This window comes from Hipposideros armiger, unplaced genomic scaffold (assembly GCF_001890085.2).
Source record: "Hipposideros armiger isolate ML-2016 unplaced genomic scaffold, ASM189008v1 scaffold_41, whole genome shotgun sequence".
Lineage (NCBI taxonomy): Eukaryota > Metazoa > Chordata > Mammalia > Chiroptera > Hipposideridae > Hipposideros > Hipposideros armiger.
The window spans coordinates 627,038-648,793 of NW_017731391.1; the positions used below are offsets into that span (position 1 = coordinate 627,038).

The 21,756-nt window shown below is 37.3% G+C and overlaps 1 protein-coding gene across 2 annotated transcripts in view; it reads right to left on the reverse strand.

Moving 5' to 3' along the window:
• ESR1 (estrogen receptor 1) overlaps positions 1-21,756 on the reverse strand; it is a 245,146-nt gene that overhangs the window by 132,973 nt on the left and 90,417 nt on the right. For both annotated transcript variants that reach the window (XM_019638905.1, XM_019638906.1), the window contains exon 4: positions 5,156-5,482. In XM_019638905.1, coding sequence (XP_019494450.1) covers positions 5,156-5,482 — 327 coding nt within the window. The remainder of the gene's footprint in view (positions 1-5,155; positions 5,483-21,756) is intronic.

The window sequence follows — 21,756 nt, forward strand, 5'->3', positions numbered from 1 at the left end:
AGAGACTAAATCAGCAATAAAAAAAATAACAGAAAAGTCTAGGATCAGATAGCCTCACTGGTGAATTCTACAGAATTCTCACAGAAGAATTAATACCAATCCTCAAATTTTTCCAGAACATAGTAGAGGAGGAAACACTTCCAAACTCATTTTATGAGAACAGCATTACCATGATACCAAAAATTTGTATGAAACCACAAGAAGACACCAGATAGCCAATGTAATCTTAAGAAGAATACAGTTTGATGCATCACACTTTCTGATGTCAAACTGTATTACAAAGTTATAGTAAATAAAACAATATGATATTGGCATAAAAATGGACGTGGACAGAATATAGAGAGTCCAGAAATAAATCTATGTGTACATGTCAAATAATTTATGACAAAGGAGCCAGGAGAGGAAAGAATAGTCTCTTCAATAAATGGTGTTGAGAAAAGTAAGCAACCACAGCCAAATAATAAAACTGGACCCCTACCTTGCACTGTACACTAACATCAACACAAAATGGAACAAGGACTTGAATGTGAAAACTCCTAAAAGAAAACATAAGGGGTAGGCTCCTTGACATTGGTCTTGGCAGTAATTGTTTGAATGTGACACCAAAAGCAAAAGAAATAAAAGCAAAAATAAACAAGTGGGACTACACCAAACTGAAAAGCTTCTGCACAGCAAAAGAATTATAAACACAATGAAAAGATAATCTACAGAATGGGACACAATATTTTCAAATCATACATTTGATAAGGGATTAATTCTTATCCAAAATATATAAAGGCCTCTGATCAAAAACTTGGCAAAGAAACTGAATAGACATTTTTCCCAAGAAGATATACAAATGGCCAACAGGTACATGAAAAGGTGCTCAAAATCACTAATGATCAGGGAAATACAAATCAAAACCACAATGAGATATAACCTCACACCTGTTAGAATGGTTATTATCAAAAAGACAAGAAATAGTGTTGGTGAGGCTGTGGAGAAAAGGGAACCCCTTGTACACCATTGTAGAAATGTAAATTGGTTCAGCCACTATGGAATATAGTATAGAGTCCCCTCAAAAATTAAAACTAGAACTATCGTATGATCCACAAATCCCACTTCAGGGTATATATCCAAAAGAAATAAAAACCGGATATCGAAGAGGTATCTGCACCCTTATATTCATTGCAGCATTATTCACAATAGCCAAATTATGGCAAATTAATAACCAAATTTAGTGTCCATCAATGAATGAGTGAATAACGACTATGTATATGTACATACAATGGAATATTATTTAGCCATGAGAAAGAAGGAAACCCTGCCATTTGTGACAACATGAGTGGGACCTGAGGGCATTATACAAAGTGAAGTAAGCCAGACAGAGAAAGACAAATAATGTATGATCACTTATATGTGAAATTTTTTTAAAAAGTCCAACTCATAGAAACAGAGTTAAAAATTGGTTGCCAGGGATTTGGGAATGGGACAAATTGGGAGAGGTAGGTTAAATAATTCAAACTTTCAGCTATAAGATGAATCTAATAGGATCTAATGTATAACACGGTGACTGCAGTTGATAACACTGCATTGCATAGTTGAAATTTGCTGAGAAAGTAGAACTTAACTGTTTTTACAAAATTTAATAAAAAGGGAAATATGTGAGATAATAAATGTGTTAATTAACTAGATGGGGGAATCTTCTTACAATATATACTTATATCAAATCATCATGATTTACATGTTAAATACCTTACTTACAATTTTATCAATTACACCTTGGTAAAAAAATGAAGCTAATTCTCAATTTCTGTTATATTGATAGCCATTATGAGGATTATCCAAATGTTCCATGCAGGTTTTTTTGTATCATTCAGCTAATTCCAGGTTCTTCTAGAATTGACAATCTTGCTACTCTTTTTACTAAGGGTGTTTTCTATTCCCTCTTTCAAAAATTACTCTTATTATTCTCAAACTATTACCACATAAATGTCTCTATCAGATTTTCAATGTAGGCTATTTTTTAAATGACAGATGTATCTAGGTATATAAAAGCTTTTCAAAATGTGACTTATTCAATTTTTCTAAAAAGCTTTCTAAAAAGGCAATCATCTACAAAGTTTTTCCAGAAGACTTTTTTCTTCCTTCATTTTTCATCTTTTTTAAATCAGTGACTTTTTATTCTGCTTGGTCAGACAAATAGGCTTTTGATTTACAATAGCTGTATTCTAGTAATACGCATACACACACACACACACACACACACACACAATTTCTCTATAGCCTTTATAATTCTGTTTTTTAAAGAAACCATCAAGAAACAAGATATAGTTTGGCCCAAAGATTTTGAAATCATTCAGGTCTTTTAAATTAACATAATCAAGTTAAAGAGTGGTTTTGCTACACATTTCATTACTATAAATTTGTTTACTTCTAGATTTAACAATGGAATGGCTAAAGATGGACATAATATTTCCCTTCCCTTTATTTCAGTCTCTGTTTTATTCTTAAGTTCATATTATTGCCATGAATTATTCATCCACTCATAATGTACTTGAATTTAATTCCTGTTGTTCCAAATGCCCATCAAATTTTAATAATTATAAAAATCCCATGATGGGAATTAACTGATTTGAATATGAAAAAATATATATTAGAGTTCAACAGTGCTCTGGAGCTAATATTGCTAAGACTTCATAAGGGAAAATACCAGGGGTGTCAAAAAATGTACACACGTGGACACTTTGGTCAACATTGCTCAAGCAGTAGTTCACCATAATCAGAAGTGTCTGAGGGCCGGCCGAGTGGCTCAGTTGGTTAAGAGCTCGCTCAAGAGTTTGAGCTCTGAGCAACAGCGGTTCGAGTCCAGCCCGAGCTGAGCAGCCGCTGAGCTGCCAATAGGTAGCAGGATGGCTCAGCTAAAAGAAAAAAAAAAATAAATAAATAAATAAATAAACGAAACCAAAAAAAAATAATAAAACTTACATAAAAAAAAAGAAGTGTCTGGATGTTGATGGTAACCACTTTGAGCACCTCTTGCAATTGCAGAAGTCAAGCGTGAGTTGTATTCATCTTTTATTGTTCGTATATATCATTACAATTTTAATACAGTTTTCCTTCCTTTCTTAGAACGTGTATACATATTTTTTGGCACCCTCTTTATATTCTTATAGTACAATAAAAAAATAACAGCAATCAAAAAAGTTGGCTCTCAGGGATATGGCCACTATTATTATTTTTTATTTTTCTCTTCTCCCAAAGTATTAAAAAAAAAGGCAATAACAAATATCAAGATAAAATTTACAACCACATTACACTTAAATTCCAATATTTGCTTATCCGATCTGCTTCACATGAGAATGCTAAGGTAGGCAGGTGCCTTAGATGGCTAAGAGTTTTTATTTGCCATTTGGGCTGACCTTGTAAATCTAACTATGCCTGTTAATCCCCATGCCTCTATATAACCTAGTCTCCACCACTTACAAGGAAGGCCCCCTTTCAAGTTTGGATCACAACATCGCTGGCTCCTTATTCAAAAGACCACATATTTATATGTTAATATATGCAAATACATAAAATATTCTCTAAGGCCAGACATATGTTCACTTGGCCCATAACAGACTGGTGAACTTTGAAATGCAAGTACAACACTCCACATTTATTTAGTTTAATAAAAAGCATCCCATCCTTCATAGGTATTCATTGATTTTATCTATTAAAAGAAACCAAATGAGACAATCTATCTAAATCCATTACGCATTTAATCTATAAGCCCAGGAAAAAGATTTAACTTCCTCTTGCCTTGATTCATCTACGTTAGCTCTTGAATGGATATGTTGGGGTATGGAGGAAGGTCATGCTCTAGTCTTACTTCTATATTAACTAGAGTTCTTCTCCCTGAACTATAAGAGCAACAGTCAAGTTTTGCAAGAACACCAATTCTGAGAGAGTCAACCAAAAGACCAAGTGCCACTTCAGCAACTGTATCTTTCTAAAAATTCCTCTAGGGATTAGGATGAGAACCTAATTCATTTTTCTATTGTATTACCTTTCTCCTAAAATATTAAGAATAGACAGTTGTGTAAATAATTAGCATTCAGTAAATAAACCTATTATTATCTCTTTTGTCTACAAAGGTCTTAAAAAAGAAGACTTTTAAGGTGAAATTGTTTATTAGTACTTCACACAAAAGTCCTCAATTTTAAAAATGTGCATATCGGGCTGGCCGAGTGGCGCGATGGTTAAGAACTGGCTTGGGACGCCAGAGGACCCCGGTTCAGATCCCACATATGAGGGCCAGTGACACTGCCCTCTACAGCTAAGATGCTGAACAACAGCTCAACTTGGAGCTGGGCTGCCGTGAGCCGCTGGCGACAGCATAGGCTGCAGCCCCTGTGGCAGTGGGTTGCCATGGGCTACCGTGTGTAGCCAGCAGCTGCAGTGAGCGCCCGTCCAGAAGCTGGCAACTGATCTGCCTCGCCCGAGAAGAGCGCAATGATGGTGCCAACTTGGGCCAGTGAAGCAATGTCCTCCACAACTAGACTGAAGAACAAAATGACAGCAACTTGTCTGTTCCCCTTCTCCCAATTCCCCAGCGCTGTTCCCATCCCCCCAATTCCCCAATAAAAATCTTTAAAAAAAAACATTGTTTGCTAATTTCCAGGAGAATTACAGTGTACTGATACTAAAAATTAACAAATTCTGATGTCACCTTGACACCAATTAGATAACTAGCTATTGTTTGCCACTGTTTCTATGACTTCACAACCAGTTCACGAGTAGTTACTGACTCTTAACAATAAAAGTTGAGCTTAGCAGTAAATATTTTTAGGGGGTCAGATGGACTCATGTCTTTTAGGGAGACCACTTCATAGTCAGTGTAGATAGAGGCCTGCCACCGCACTGTATTGCTGAAGCTGATGTTGAATAATAGTGTATGTCAACTATAATTATATATACATATAGTCACGGGATATGGAGTAGAGTGTGGGAATGGAGTCAATGGAATTGTAATAGATAAGCATGTTATCGGGGGTGGGAGGGCAGTAGATGGGGGAGGGGGGTTGTTTCTGTGCGAAGGGTGAAAGGATAACTATTGCAATGTTCTGTACACCTGAAACTAATAATAAAAAATAAATTAATTTAAAAAAAAAGTTGAGCTTAGCATCCTTACCTGGCACCCTCTTTGCCCAGTTGATCATGTGAACCAGCTCCCTGTCTGCGAGGTTTGTCAGCAAGCCCATCATCGACGCCTCACTGAAGGGTCTGGTAGGATCATACTCTGAATAGATAATGGGGGGCTCGGCCTCCAACAAGGCACTGACCATCTGGTCGGCTGTCAGGGATAAGGCAGGGCTGTTCTTCTTAGTGTGCTTAATCAAGACAGGGCTTGGCCACAGGCTGGCAGCTCTCACGTCTCCAGAGGGCCCCGCGTCATTCCCATCATCTCGTTGGCGCTTGTGTTTCAACATTCTCCCTCCTCTTCGGTCTTTCCGGATCCCTGAGAACACAGGGGGGGAAAACAAACAAAAAACCCCAGCTTATTCTTTTCCTTATGCAAACTTTCATATTAAAACCATCTTCAATGCTCATAGTCCTTTATTCCATTTAAAGAAATATTTTGGGGCATAGGTGTGATGGTAAGTGTTGGACAATCATCTGTCCAAGAGATTTTTGTTTTTAAAAGGCTTTGGTGTGTAGCATTCACCAATTTTCATGGTGTAAATATCTCCACCGCGGCAAATTTTAAGCTACTTGTCTGACATCCAGCAGCTTACAAAACTCCTGAAAATTGCACATAGGCTTTTGTGTGACAGGCCATATGTGTGTGTGTGTGTGTGTGTGTGTGTGTGTGTGTGAAAGAGATGCTGTAAAAAGAACAGAATTATAATAATTAGTTATTCTTTAAATGTAGCTTAGCATCAAACTCGAACACTGCTTCTTCTATGAATACTCTTAAAACAATTGTAAAAGGCACTTTTAAAAAGCATTTAGTAAATATCCTTATCATTTAAGTATCTCTTAATGAAAGACACTAAATACGAAAGCCTTATCTGAAGTATTTCTGACAGCTCTAGACCTGGAGGCACCCAGTAGGTCTTCCACTGCTACTAAACTGTGCCTTCATCACCTTTGGAATTGAGGCCCAAGACCCTCAAGTAGTTTATTTGGTTTTAAGATCTTCAAAAATGTATTTCTCTTTTTCTAATACAAAAGTTTTAAAATGGTTGAAAATAACTTCGCCCAAAACGTTTACCCAGCTGTGGTTCTCATTAACTAACACTTGGGGGGAGGGAGAACCCAGTCTCTTTTGCAATGATTCTTTGAAGTTTCAACTCAGTATATTAACCTGGAAAAGGTCACACTGTGGTGCTGAAATGTATTGGCAGAAACAAATACTTTAAAAAGACAAAAGTTTATTCAATCATCTAGCCAAGGACACTTTGGTTGTTTCCATGATGTGGTATATATACACAATGGAATACTATTCTGCCATAAGAAAAGATGAAATACTGCCACTTGCAACAACATGGATGGATCTTGAGATTATTATGCTAAGCGAAATAAGTCAGAAAACGTCAAGAACCATATGATTTCACTGGCATGTGGGATATAAAACTGAAAGCAACAAAGGAACAAGACAAACAAACAACAACTCAGAGAAATGGACAATAGTTTAGTGGTTACCATAGGATAAGGGGGAGAGCAGGTAGATGAGGGTAAAGGGGGTCAAAAATGGTGATGGAAGAACTGACTCTGGGTGGTGAGCACACAATGTGATATATAGATGATGTATTACAGAATGGTACACTTGAAACCTATGTAACTTTACTAACCATTGTCACCCCAATAAACTTTAATAAAAAAAAGACAAAAATTAACACAAGCTTCCATGTTGTCAAAAATGTTAACCTTTCCAAAGTATGTTAGGAAGCAACAGTTTTTAAATTCATATGAAAAGTAATCATTTTGGTAAAGTTAATACAATTATTTTTAAAAGTAAAGACATGAGAAGTAAACACTCTTTATAGTATATCACCTTTTTCCTCATTCCGTAACAAATGAATAACTAATGTCAGAATTTTGTTCTATGTTACCTTAATCTGTCAAGGAATTTGGACAAGTGTCTGGCTGTAAATTTTTGTGCATAACTTTTATTTTTATAGGTCTATATTACATATATTAGATGACTCTTGGAAAATATTATGAATCCACAGACTCTTCTTATTTGTTCAGTATTAAAATAAGCATTTCTCAGAACTCTTGGAATAAGTAATAATAGTGAAGATTATTATCACTAATATGCATTGAGTACTCACCATGTGTTTTAAGCACTTCATATACACTTTACATGTAAGCACTTAACCAAATTAGTCCTCACAATAACCTTGTAAGGTAAATATTGGGAAACTGGTACTTAAAGAAGTTGATGAACTTGACTGAAACCATTTTCTATTAAGTATCATTTGAGATTCTACCTCTGAAATCAAGATTTTTTTTCAGTTAACAGCATTGTAAAATTTTATCCATTATCAACAAAGTTGGTGGATATAAAGAAACCTAGAAGTAAAATAGATCAGATGAGAAGAACAGTTGGATCTGACCAGTCATTGCCAAATATACTGAGATTATAATATTTGAATTAAGGAAGATGATATTCACACTCTACACTCAGCTTATCAGAGCACACCTGGAGTATCACACTCATTGCTGGATACCGCATATATAAGCAAAATAAATATATTCAGGTTAGAGTAACTAGATGGTGAGGAGATGTGAAATCAGGTCACATGGAGCATGACTGAGGATCTAAGAGGGGTTAGCCTAGAGAAAAGAAGACGTACAAGAAGCATGAGTGTCACCTTCAGCTGGGCTGTCCTGTATAAGATGCTATTATAATCTGAATGTTTGTTTTCCCCCAAAATTTGTATGTTAAAATCTAATCCCCAATATGATGGTATTTGAAGAGGGTGTCTTGGGGAGGTGATTAAGCCGTAAGGGTAGAGCCCTCCTGATTGGAATTAGTATCCTTATAAGATAGAGGCCAGGCAGCTGGCTTGCTCTTTCTACGTGAAAAGCATGTGAGAAGACAGCTGTCAGCAAGTCAGAAAGCAGACCCTCATCAGACACCAGGTCTTAAACTTGATCTTGGACTTCCCAACCTCCAGAATTGTGAGAAATAAATGTTTGTTGTTTCAGCCACCCAGTCTATGGTATTCCTGTTATAGCAGCCCAAACTGACTGAGAGAGATGGGTGCATCTTGCTCTTTATGAGAAGAGAAATTCTAATTATGAGTAGTTAGAATTTAATACAAGGAAGCAGTTTGTAATAGTCAAAGCTGACAACAGAGATAGAATCTGCTGCCATAGGAAATGATGTGTTAGATCACTGGAGGCTAGATGAAGGTTTTAAGGGGATGTTGCCAAAATGATTCAATTACCCAGTAAGCATTTGCACTAGGTAACCTTCAATATACCTTTCATCCTCAGCTTGTATGACTCTATGGTCTTTCATTTGGAATGGAAGACCAGCAGCCTTGGAAGAAAAACCAGGAAAAGAAGATAAAATGCAAAGAATTTCTTTAGGTTCACATTTCTTAGGAAATTCTGAAGTCATAATTTTGATAGGATGAATTCTGACTAATATTTACCTATTTTGGGTGGAGATTGGGATAAAAATATGGATTGTTCTTCAGAGTTAGTCAGTGTATTGTTCAAATACTATTTATCCCCTACACTACAACTTTACAAAGAGATTGAGAATGTGAACAGACCTTATAGGGATGCTGGAGCAGCAAATAAAATCTTTTAATATCAGACCTACATGGAAAGATAAAAAGCAAGTGATTTGACTAAAAAAAGAAATAGTTAAAGGTGATATTTGTTTTCCCTAAGATAAATCAAGGGATGCCTGATTACAACGGCACATAAAATAAAAATAAAGTGTATGCTTCTCTTATAAGTGTAATTTACCTTCATTTTAAAATATTTCAAAGATAAAGACAAATAGATAGAAAGGTAACAAAACAAAACATAGTATTACCACCCACTTTAAAATGTCCGAGCAGTCATACTACAGACAATCTGATTTCCAGAAACAAGAATTTTAGACTCAATTCAGGAAGTAGTAGTGAGAGTTATCAAAAATTGTTTATCACAGTATTTGTTCATTTGGTAAAATTTTGCTCAATATTTACAATGTACAGATGATTCAGCAATAAAAAAGAGAGATCATGTTACCCTCCATCAAGTTTTCAGATTGGAAGGAGAAAAGACCGTCAACAAAACAAGGAGACAATCACCTTAATAGGAGAAGATATTTGCAAACAACACCTCCAATAAAGGACTAATATCCAAAATATATAAAGAACTCATGGAATTCAACAACAACAACAGAAAACCATCCAATTAAAAAAGAGGACCGGCTGAGTGGCTCAGTTGGTTAAGAGCTCACTCAAGAGTTTGAGCTCTGAGCAACAGTGGTTCGATGCCCGGCCTGAGCTGAGCAGCCACTGAGCATGTTAAAAAAAAAAAAAAAAAAAAAAAGGACCTGAACAGACACTTCTCCAAAGAGACAAGTGGCCAAAAGATACATGAAAAATGCTTGACTTCACTAGATATTAGGGAAATGCAAATTAAAACCACAATGAGATACCACCTCATACCTGTTAGAATGCCTATTATCCACAAGACAACTAATAACAAGTTTTGGAGAGGCTGTGAAGAAAAAGGAACCCTCATACACTGCTGGTGGGGTGTAAATTGGTGCAGCCACTATGGAAAACAGTATGGAGGTTCCTCAAAAAATTAAGAATAGAGTTATCAGGTGACCCAGCAATCCCTCTTCTAGGTATCTACCAAAAAAATCTGAGAACATTTATCCAGAAAGATATATGTACCCCTGTGTTCACTGCAGCCAAGACATAGAAACAACTGAAGTGTCCTTCGATAAATGATTGGATAAAGGAGATGGGTTTACATATGTATACAATGTTACTCAGCCACAAGAAAAAATGAAATTCTGCCATTTGGAAAACATGGACAAACAGAACAAAAACTCATAGACACAGACAACAGTTTAGTGGTTACCAGAGGATCAGGGAGGGTGGTAGAAGAGGCTAACGAGGGTCAAATATATGGTGATAGAAGGAGAACTGACTGGGTGGTGAACACACAATGCAATATATAGATTATGTATTATTGAACTGTACACTTGAAACCTATATAATTTTACTAACTAATGTCACCTCCAATAAATTTAATAAAAGTAAAAATAATTTAAAAGTTTTTCAGCATTTGTTGAATGAATGAAGGAATGAACTGCCCAAAACACAATGAAAGGGAAGGGATGATGCAAGGAGGAGGAGGAGACAAAGAAATCTTCTCTAAGAGATGAAGGTACATTTGAACCAAATCATGAAATGTCCTTTCTTGGAGAAATGTAAAGATACACTACTCAGATGGTTTAGATGTAGTCCTACTTAAAGCAGTAAGTTGACCCACCACACTTCTTTGAGTCTCACAAATATATAATTCAGGTTGTTGAACATAAGACAAAAAATGACCACAGGTTTGGGATATAGAGCAATAAAATACAACTGGAAAGATCAAAGAAAGAGTTGAATATTTGTAGAACCATCAAATAGTCAAAGAGGAAAAGGTAGATTCAATTAGCATTAGCAAATATTTTCTATAATTTACCCCCAAAAGTACTGTATTTTTCAAATGCCAAAGTCCCTAGAAAATGTACAAACAACAAAAACAGAAAATTGTACATATTACATGGTCAACTGCAAGTGACAGAATCCCAGGGCACAGCTCAATGAAGAAGGCATCATTTTCTACTTGTAAGTAGTAACTGTCACATTGCCAGTGATGTACCAGTGTCATTACCGGTAATAATATTGCACAAATACTTTATAGTAATTTTAAAAAATCGAATTGGAATTGAGTAGAAGAAGGTGAAAACTGACCCAACTTCTACTTTTACTTTGACCTACAATAAATGAGAGTTGCCAATCAGAACCAATTATTGCAAGCTGTGTCGCTATAGAACATACAGCCAGGCTTAATTAAATGGAAGGATGGGGCATAGGAATTGCATGAATAATTAAAATCCAAAGATAAAATTAAAAACGCATTCTCCGGCCGGCCGAGTGGTGCATTGGTTAAGAGCTGGCTTGGGATGCCAGAGGGCCCCGGTTCGGATCCCACATATGAGGGCCAGTGACACTGCCCTCTACAGCTAAGATGCTAAACAACAGCTCATCTTGGACTGGGCTGCCATGAGTTGCCGGTGACGGCTTAGGCTGCAACCCCTGCTTCAGTGGGTTGCCATGGGCTACCGTGTGTAGCCAGCAGCCAGTGTGAGCGGCCAGCAGCCACTGTGAGTGGCTGTCCAGAAGCCGGCGACTGATCTGCCTCACCCGGGAAGAGTGCAATGATGGTGCCAACTTGGACCAGTGAAACAACATCCTCCACAACTAGACTGAAGAACAAAACGACAGCAACTTGTCTGTTCCCCAGCACTGTTCCCATCCCCCCAATTCCCCAGTAAAAATCTTTAAAAAAAAAAAAAACGCATTCTCTGCTCCCTACCAAGACGTTTTCCAGAATAATTTGTAGAGCAGCAACATAGATTGATACATATTAATATTTTCACTAAGCTCACTTCTCTTTGTCTAACTTATTTTAACTATCAGTGAAAAAAAACCAAATGACCAAACTACTAGTTCACCAAGCAGAGAAAACAAACAAACAAAAACAATTAACTTAGATCATGCAAATATTTAAAAGGCAGCCTCTTGACAGTCGAGATGTTTATTTGTAGCAAATAACATTTTGGGTTGTAATGCCACATAAACAAGACATACTGTCACTCAGTACACAAAAATGTCATTTTCTAGAATAGTTAGGTAAAATATTCAGCAGCACAATACAGATGTCATGCAGTGGATATGCTGGGTACACACACTGTTAGCTCTCAAGTCATGTCACTGATTAGACTACATTTGCATCAAAGCAAATTTCTTCACACTCCTTTCTAAAAATTTTTTAGTTTACTATAATTTAAGTATTGCCTAATGATTTCATATGAGGGACTGAGAAAACAAACTATCTCCATTCCAACAAGCCCAACGTAAGTATGAAATGCCACCAGTTTTAAGTTTATCCCCTTGGGTTAAGCCTTCTCTAATACCCTTGTCACACTGTTGCAAGGATTTAGAGACACTGAGTATAGAGCCTCTCTGCTTAGTAGCACTCGGTGTGGATTTGAGTGATTCTAATCCACCAGGAAGTGTTAACTTAAGAGAATTTATTACACTAGTAAACACAGGCAACTGGGATGAGAATGAAAGGAAGAGAGATGGTGCACAGGGTGCTGTCTAGGTAAGGTGGGCCTAAAGAATCTCTTCCCAAACCACCTGGGACTTGGGAGGTAGCTGAACAGTAAGGGGCGGGTTTAGTCCAGGTAAGGAGAAAGAGGCTGAAGACGTAGCAACTGCTTGAACAATTATGCCCTGACCCTAAAATAAAAAACTTGTTTTAATGTGTCAAACTAGGCATTTTGAAAGATAACTTCTAATTACTTTAGAGTTGGTTTAATCATTCTTTTTTTCATTGTTAAAATTCTTTGGCTTGGCCATTGTACCTCAGGAAAAATTAATATGTCCTCTGAATATTCATTAATGAATACATGTCATTGGATTGTGTTTCTAATGCGTTCTACTTTATAAATTTTCTTTTTCTGAAATGATCTTTTTTCTTAACACTTTCTATGCCTTTACAAAAAGCTAGTATAACTTCAGTAATTTTTCCAGTTCCCTAAGACTATTTTAATGCATTGCTAAATATTTCAACACTTGCATAATCACCTTTCTTTTATTTCTCAATAATGCCACATTATTCATGAGGTATTAAAAAGCCATGCAAAGAAAAACACCAAAAGCTTTTTAATTCAATGTTTTGAATAAAACAGAAGTGCTGATTAATTAATAATTAAATAAAGATAAGAACTAATAAAACTTGCTCCAGGGAAATCCCCCTGAATCCGTTCTAATGCTTTCCCTTCAAACACTAGCAATGAATCTTATAAGGTAGGAACTGTCACAGTCCCCCAGTTAACAGAGAAAAGAAGTTTAGAATAACTATCAAGCCCAAGGTCACACCAAGGGACGTGAAGAGATTTGAACCTAGTTGAGTTATGTCATTATAGATTATTATTAATATTATCGTAGATGCTAAGTGTATCAGGTCAAAAGACTATGAATTACCCACTTCATTTTACTTAATGTTCTTTCTGTCCTTCCTTCCACATCCAACAAATCACCACAAACTAGGATTTCTGCACATATCTGGTTTTTAAGTCCCCTCCTTTCTCTCTCAGTGCCACCATCCTAGTTCACACTCCTATCCCTTTCTTGCCTAGATCAATGCAGCAGCTCCTAACGTGTCTCCTTGCCTACTTTCAATCTCCCTTCCAACCCAATTAACTGCAGATTGATTAATCCCCATTATGCACCCATTTCATCCTGTCATTGTCTGTCTAAATCCCTCAAAGACAGCGGTTCTCAACCTTCCTAATGCCGCGACCCCTTAATACAGTTCCTCATGTTGTGGTGACCCCCAACCATAAAATTATTTTCGTTGCTACTCTATAACTGTAATTTTGCTACTGTTATGAATTGTAATGTAAATATCTTTTTGTTTTCCGATGGTCTTAGGCGACCCCTGTGAAAGGGTCATTCGACACCCCCAAAGGGGTCATGACCCACAGGTTGAGAACTGCTGCAGACTTTCTTAGCCCACAGCACAGAAATTGTTTAACTATGCCTTAAAGATGTTTGGCAGTCCTAAGCAGGTATCAGAGGTAGCGTGGTTAGGTCTTTTGGCCACCCCATTCCCCCCATCTGTCTAAAGTTATGCTTTTATATACATGTTTTCTATTGGGATTAGGAAAATCACTTATTTTTAAAAGGGTTTACTGGTTTTATTCTAAATTTAAAAAGCCACTGACCTACTGAATATAATCAAACACTTCATTAAAACTCATAAATTTCTACAAATAATCCCAAAGTATTCTTCAAACCTATCTTTACACATGTCCTCCACAAACTTTTATTTTTTATGAAACAGGGTTGGGCCCGTGCCACTTTGGGTAATCCTTTCCAGCATCCCCACCCTGTGCTCTTTCTCCCTCTCTTACACAGGCCTCCAAAGCCCAAGTAAAATCTCATTCTATCCATAGTCAGTCCCGGCCCCCACCCCAGTCTAGTGGCTCTACCTGCTCCATTCTTATAGCTTTTCTTTCCTGTGCCATTCATTGAACAACTAGCATGTGCTACCTTCTATGTTTAATTACAGCTGAGTGCGCCCTCCCTGAGCTATGGGCCTGGAACGTCCTTCCAGGCAGGAAGTTAGAGAGACTGTAGGGCTCACCTGCTACTTTCCCTTTCTCAAGAAACACTGCCCCATACTGCCTAATATCCAAGGTTTAAAAACAATTATTTCATGTATTTTTATCCAGTTTTTAAAAATGTTTCTGGTGCGTGGCAACGTGGTTAGAACTGAAAGATGAAATAGACAAATCTACTATTAGTTGGAAACTTTTTTATCTCCTTGTCAATGACTGATAGTTCAAGTCGGCAGATAATCAATATGAATAGAGTTTACTTCACCAACACTATTAATCAACTTGATCTAATTGATATTTATAGAATATGAAACAACAGATGAGTCACACATTCTTCTTAAGATCCAATGAAATATTCACCAAGTTAGACCATATTCTGGACCATAAAAACACCCTCAATAAATTTTAAATATAGAAATAATATAAAGTTTGCTCTCAGGCCAGAATGGAAATAAACTAGAAATCACTAACAGAAAGACACCTGAAATTTTCACAAATATTTGAGATATACAGTACACTTTTAAAGAATGTATGGGTCAAAGAAGAAGTCTCAAGAGAAATTTTAAAATATTTGAACTAAATGAAAATAAAAACAAAAGTTATTAAAATTTGTGGGATGTAGGAAAAGTAATGCTTAGCAGAAAATGTGTAGTATTAAATGCATATATTATATAAGAAAAATATGTCAATAACCTAAGCGACCACCTTTGAAAACTTGAGAAAGAAGATCAAATTAAGCCTAAAGCAAGCAGAAAAGAAAAAACAAAAATTAGAGCCAAAATTAATAAAATTTAGAACAGAAACACAATAAATAAAATCAAAGAACCCCAACCTGGTTCTTTGAAAAGGTCAATAAAATTGATAAACTAGCCAGGATAATTAAGAAAAAAGAGAGATGACATAAATTACCAACATCATAAATGAAAGAGGAGACACCATCACTCGTTTCATGAACATTAAAAGTATAATTAATATCATGAACACTCTATGTCCACAAATCTGATAATTTAGATGAAATGGACCAATTATTCAAAAGACACACACTACCAAAACTTATACAAGGAGAAACAAATAACCTGAATATCCCTAATATCTATAAAATAAATTGAATCAATAATTAATAACCTTCCAAAAATAAATCACGCAGTGCAAGTGGTTTCACAATTTCAAAAAAATATTCAAGAAAGAAACCATGCCAATTTCCTATGGTCTCTTTCAAAAAAACAAAAGCAGAGGAAATACTTCCTAACTCATTCTATGAGTCCAGCACTATCCTAATACCCAAATCAGATAGACATTACAAGAAAGGAAAACTACAGACAAATATCTCTCCTGAGCATTGGCACAAAAACCACCAACAAAATGTAAGCAAGTCAAATCCAATAATGAATAATGTATTAAAGAAATTATACACTGTGACCAAGTGGAATTTATTCCAGGTATGTAAGGCAAGTTCAAAATTTGAAAATAAACCAGTGTAATCCACCACATTCACAGAGAAAACAGAAAAAGTCATATTATTTTATCAATTGATACATAAGTATTTGACAAAATTTAATACTCACTCAGGATTTAAAAACAAAAAAAGAACTTCTCAGCAAGGTAGAAATAGGTAATAACTTTCTCAATTTTGTTAAAAGGCATCTACAGAAAAACCTACAGCTAACATCATCCTTACAGGTGAAAAATTGGATGCTTTCCCCCTAAAATGAAGAACAAGGAAAGGATGTCCTCTCTAATACTTCCTATTCAACAGTGTACTGAAAATTTTAGCAAGTGTAATAAGACAAGAAAAGAAAACAAAAGGCATATGGATTGTAAAGGAAAAAAATAAAACTGTCTCTATTCACAGACACAGATTTGTCTGTGCAGAAAATCCCAATGAATTGCCAAAATCACAATCTCTCCTGGACCTAATGAGTGATTCCACTAAGGTTATAGTATATAAGGTAAACTACACAAAAGTCAATTGCTGTCCTTTGTATCAGCAATGAACAATTGGAATTCGAAACTTAAAAAACAATACCACTTATAATAGCATATGTAATGAAATACTAAGGGATAAATTAACAAAATATGTATAGGATCTATATACAGAAAACTATAAAGCACCGATGAAAAAAATCAAAGATCTTATGAAGCTAAATATAACCTTACCACATGATCCAGCAATTGTGCTCCTAGATATTTACCCAACTGGTTTCAAAACTTATGTCCACACAAAAACCTGCATGCAAATGTTTACAGCAGCTTTATTCATAATTCCCATAACCTGGAAACAATCAAATTACTTTTCACAGGTAAATGGATAAACAAAACAATGGTACATCCATACAGCTGACTATTATTCAGTGACAAGAACAATAAGCTTTCAAGCTATGAAAAAAAATATGGATGAAACTTAAACGCATGTTGCTAAGTGAAAGTAGCCAGTCTGGAAAAGTTACATACCATTTGACTCCAATGATGTGACATTCTAGCAAAGCTAAAACTATAGAGATGCTAAGCAACTCAGAGGTTGCCAGGGGTTCAAGGCAGGAGGGAGAGGTTGAATAGGGGAATTACAGGATATTTTACAGGGCGAAGAAACATTAGGGTCCTTTGGGGGTGACTAGCCATTGTGAATTAATTGTCCTTAATAAGTTTACTTGGGTACAGATGAGCTTGATTCCTCCTGGGAGTGCAAAGGGCACCTCTTCCTTCTTTCCTCTCAAAGTACCACTCCAGTCTACCTGCTTTAATTGTTCTACTTGCAGAGGGGTAACCAAGGCCCCTACTGTGGCCAATTGCGTTATCCAAGCCCAGTCTGGATTCTCCTTCATCTCAGGCCCCAGTGCTAGATCCCTATTTGCTATGACAACAGGAACTCAGCAGTGACAGAAGGGAGCAGCTGCTGCACTACAACTGAAGCAAATGTCCTTCAGGTGCTGTCAGCCCTGCCTGTCATGCCTGCTCCATCACAGAACACATGCCCACAAGCTGATACCAACCCAAGTCTCTGTCTGTCCCGTTGAGCTGGAGTTGTCTGGCCAACAAAGCGCTTGAAAAACACAAACTGCAGAATAATAACACAATGATTCTTCTCTGCAATCAGCATGTATTTACGTTTACAATCAGGATAACGAGACCCATATTTGTTACTGTTTTTAAAATTAATTCTCCTGCAAAGCAAGTGCATAGAGAGTATTGATCTCCCCCTTCTACACACCATATCAGAAAATCATAATTTACTTTGATGCTATTTGTCTCAAAGTTAATTTTAAAACGGATTGCATTGTTCCTGTGCTGACTTGTTGCTACACTGTTTGAACAATGCATTCTTATTCAAGGGCTACCTCTTTGGTCACTTCAGCTTCCACAAGGGACATTGTTCAAACAGTACACCTGAAACCTATGTAACTTGACTAACAATTGTCATCCCAACAAACTTTAATTAAAAAAAAAAAAAGAATGCATTGTTTTGGAATTTCTCCAGAAGTCTGGGCAGGGGGTGCCAAAAACGGAAAACCAATCACAGATCACCACACCTTCAATTGATGTCAAATCGTGCTGCCTTATCCCAGCCACACAACGGAGAGTCGAGGTCCACATCAAGTAAGGGGTAAGTCACAACCGCATGTGTCCTCCACAACATACGTTCTGACTTAAAAGTATCATGTTCACTCTTAAAACTACTGTGCATTTTAATAAAAACTCTGCTAATAAAATCTTGCTTCTAGAGGCAGCTGTGGCAGGCTGTTCTATAAGCATCTGATTTATTAATAACAAAATTTATGGGGTGAGGAGGAAAGCAAGACTGATTTTTCTTGCCTGGCTTCATTTCCCTGTAATATCTTAGTGATGAGTCTCCTGCTGGCAGCAGGCATTCTGTAGCCAAGAGGAATAAATAAGGCACCCAGGTTCAGCCTGTGAAGATTCTCTCGTTTCTCCCATTCCTTAACAGCTCTGCAGCTCAGATCCGCAGTTTTCCTTCTGTGATTTGTGAAAGAAACAGTTTGTCTCTCCATCTCCCCATGGGTCTCTTCTTTGCCTCATGCTGGTCGGTGCAGAGATGGAGACAAATAAAGCCCCTGTTTAATGTGGACATGGATGAGTCCACCCAGCCTCGCTTGAGTCACCAACATGCAATTGCATTCTCTTGGACAACAAGTGCCTGCCAGGGGGAGAGTCATCATACAACAATCCCGCATTTGGATCACAAACAAGTTCACACTAGCAAGCACTTTAACCAACGCTCAAGTGGGCGCATGTTGTATTTCTTGAGGCTTAAAAGGGGTTATTCCTTTTTATAAACTCTCATTCGTGAGCTCTGTCACCTTAAATATATTAGAGATCTCTGATATGCCCTGCAATCCTGAAGCCCAGTGCTTGGGGGAGGGGGTAGACCTCAAGCAATACATGTTGCACGATGAATTTATGTCTTATCCTGGCAGTTACCACAAATCACTGGGGCTTCTTTCTTAAAATATCCATCTGAACAAGTACTAACAGTAGAGAATGACGACATTGAGAATTAATCAAAAGACTTCATGATCACAAAATTCTACCACACTTGTTTTACCAGAGAGCTCAGCAAAAGGGAAATATCTCGCTCTAATCACCGATAGGTCAGGAGCAATTCTATCTCACCTTACTTATGCTAAAGGAGTTCCCTATTGCCCCAACGCAGAAAATTCCTCTCTCTGAAACATGCCTAGATTTAAGTTTCTTAATGATAAGGGCTCTGCTAGCTCTTTGCGTTTCCCACTAGACTTACCTCTGTGCCTTGTAAATAAATTAGCTTTCTGAACTAATGACCAATGAATGTGTTATGCACTGAACTGAACCAGTGCCTTTCAAAAAAGAAAACATTCCACTGAGGGCAATGGCATTGACCCAGGGCCAGTCTCTCCTCAATAGTATCTCCATTTGCCTTTCCTTTGACTGTATTTCAGTATTAGCGACTCCTCAGTTCATCCAAACAAAGCAGCAGATTTATTATACTGTATTTTCTTCCCGAATATCAAATATCTCGCCCCATCTGATTTGAATTCCATTATTCACTCTCACAAGTTCCTGTCCACTCTTCAGAAAAAAATTAATGCATCTCGATGCAGGCAGTGTGGCCACATCTGTTTACTTCACCAAATACCAACCGGATGCTGTGCTTACAATGGCCAGAGATGAGACGGTATTGCAAATATCTTAAGCAAATGGGTTTATCAAATGTCAAATACTAAATATATGCCACTCCAGAATGTGTGTCCTTCAGTGTGAAGATACTTAGCAGCCTGACATAACTACTGGTTTCCTACAAAAACATAGATATTACTGCTGGACAGGGGGCAAGACAGAGAAAGAGAGAGAAAAAAAGCCTTTGGTCCAAATACAAAAGCGAATGCCAGTGATGTCTAAAATAGGGTAGCAGTAGAAAATCCAAACTCAGCTGGTCAGAATACTCTTAAACCCAGATAAGATACATGTGTGGCCTTAAAAATAAATCAGTCAAGGGGCCGGCCGAGTGGCGCGATGGTTAAGAACTGGCTTGGGACGCCAGAGGACCCCGGTTCGGATCCCACATATGAGGGCCAGTGACACTGCCCTCTACAGCTAAGATGCTGAACAACAGCTCAACCGGGAGCTGGGCTGCCATGAGTCGACCGCGTAGGCTGTAGCCCCTGTGGCAGTGGGTTGCCATGGGCTACCGTGTGTAGCCAGCAGCCAGCGTGAGCGGCCAGCAGCCGCAGTGAGCAGCCGTCCAGAAGCCAGCGACTGATCTGTGTCGCCCGGGAAGAGCGCAATGATGGTGCCAACTTGGGCCAGTGAAGCAACGTCCTCCACAACTAGACTGAAGAACAAAAAGACAGCAACTTGTCTGTTCCCCTTCCCCCAATTCCCCAGCTCTGTTCCAATCCCTCCAATTCCCCAATAAAAAAAAAAAATCTTAAAAAAAAATCAGTCAAAACGGTTCAAGTCTTAAGTAACTCATCAGGCACGAGTCACCAGTTATAAGTTGAACTTATAGAGTGAGGTTCATTTCATCATTCAATTCTTTGAAGTCTTCATACTTTGTAAAGATAATTAAGTGGTTTCCCTGCCTTGTACTTCTTGGGCCTGCATCCATTTTTAAAAGCCATTCGTTCTGGCCATGTCACAGTCAGAAGTTCTGACAAAGGATTGAGGATCAGAATGAAGATAACAGCCCACATGAAAAAATAATGCTCCTATTGCTATGATTTCAGAGAAAACTTCCTAGACTTTATCCATAGCTCATGAAATTACAGATAATTAGTGTATGTTTCAAAGGGAGCAATAGGTGGAAAATTGATGAGCGATCCCAAGCTTTCTTGGTAACAAAAGGGCTTCTCCAGAAGCACACCTCCCATGCTGGAGAGAACACAGCAGCGCTTTTGCCCTTTTTCATGAAGGCTAGTGCCACAGACATAATCAACTTCATCAACTTTTTAAATTCTTGACAATTGGTAAGTATATGTCGCTTTCAAGCATACTGCATTTTTGGAAATGGTTATGGAATATAAAGTATATTTTATTGTGAGTATAGATCGCCAACAAACCATCTGAAAATATCCATTTTAAATTGACAGGGTTCAATTAAGAAAGAAGCTATTAGAGGTGAACACATGAACTCTTAGGTTTATTCATAGGGATACCTCATTGTCTAAGAATCATTACCAGTGGAAACTGCCTGAATGATCTGACTGGGGAAAAGGTAGAAGAAATCATTTCAAGTGAGGTGATGGGTCTGCTTTGTAATTGAATTGGAAATACTTTAAAAGCTAGAAATAATATTTAGTTGAGATTTGATCAGATGGGATATTCAATCTAACACGTTCTTTAGAGATAATACCTACATTTTAGTTGGTAGATGAAGGCAAGTTTAGCAACCCAGGAAGTTCATTGGGCAATTATGATAAAAAGAAAAGTGTTCTCTGGTGAAATGACTCTATCTAGGCAGAAGCCCACCTACTCTAATTCCAAAGCAGAAGTGTCCATTTTTTGGAAAGGAGAGAATTATCAGTATGGAGACCTACCGTGCTATGTTCTGTGGAGGGTAACTTGCATCTCACTTCATTGAAACATCTGCGATACTAACCCCCATTTTATAAATGAAAGGCTCAGAGAGGTCACAATGGCTTAAACCAAAGGCATACAATTAGGTAATGACAAAAATTAGAAAGGAAGACTGCTAATCCCAACATCTATACCCTTATTCCTGCTATACCCTCCCCAATATTAGTATGATTTGTCAAATTTCTAACAAAATGGCGGTTTGCCTTATGGGCTTATTGACCCAGGGCACAGGATATACAGACTCTCATTATTATTTCTTACTCTTTTTTTTTAAGATTTTTTTTTTTTTT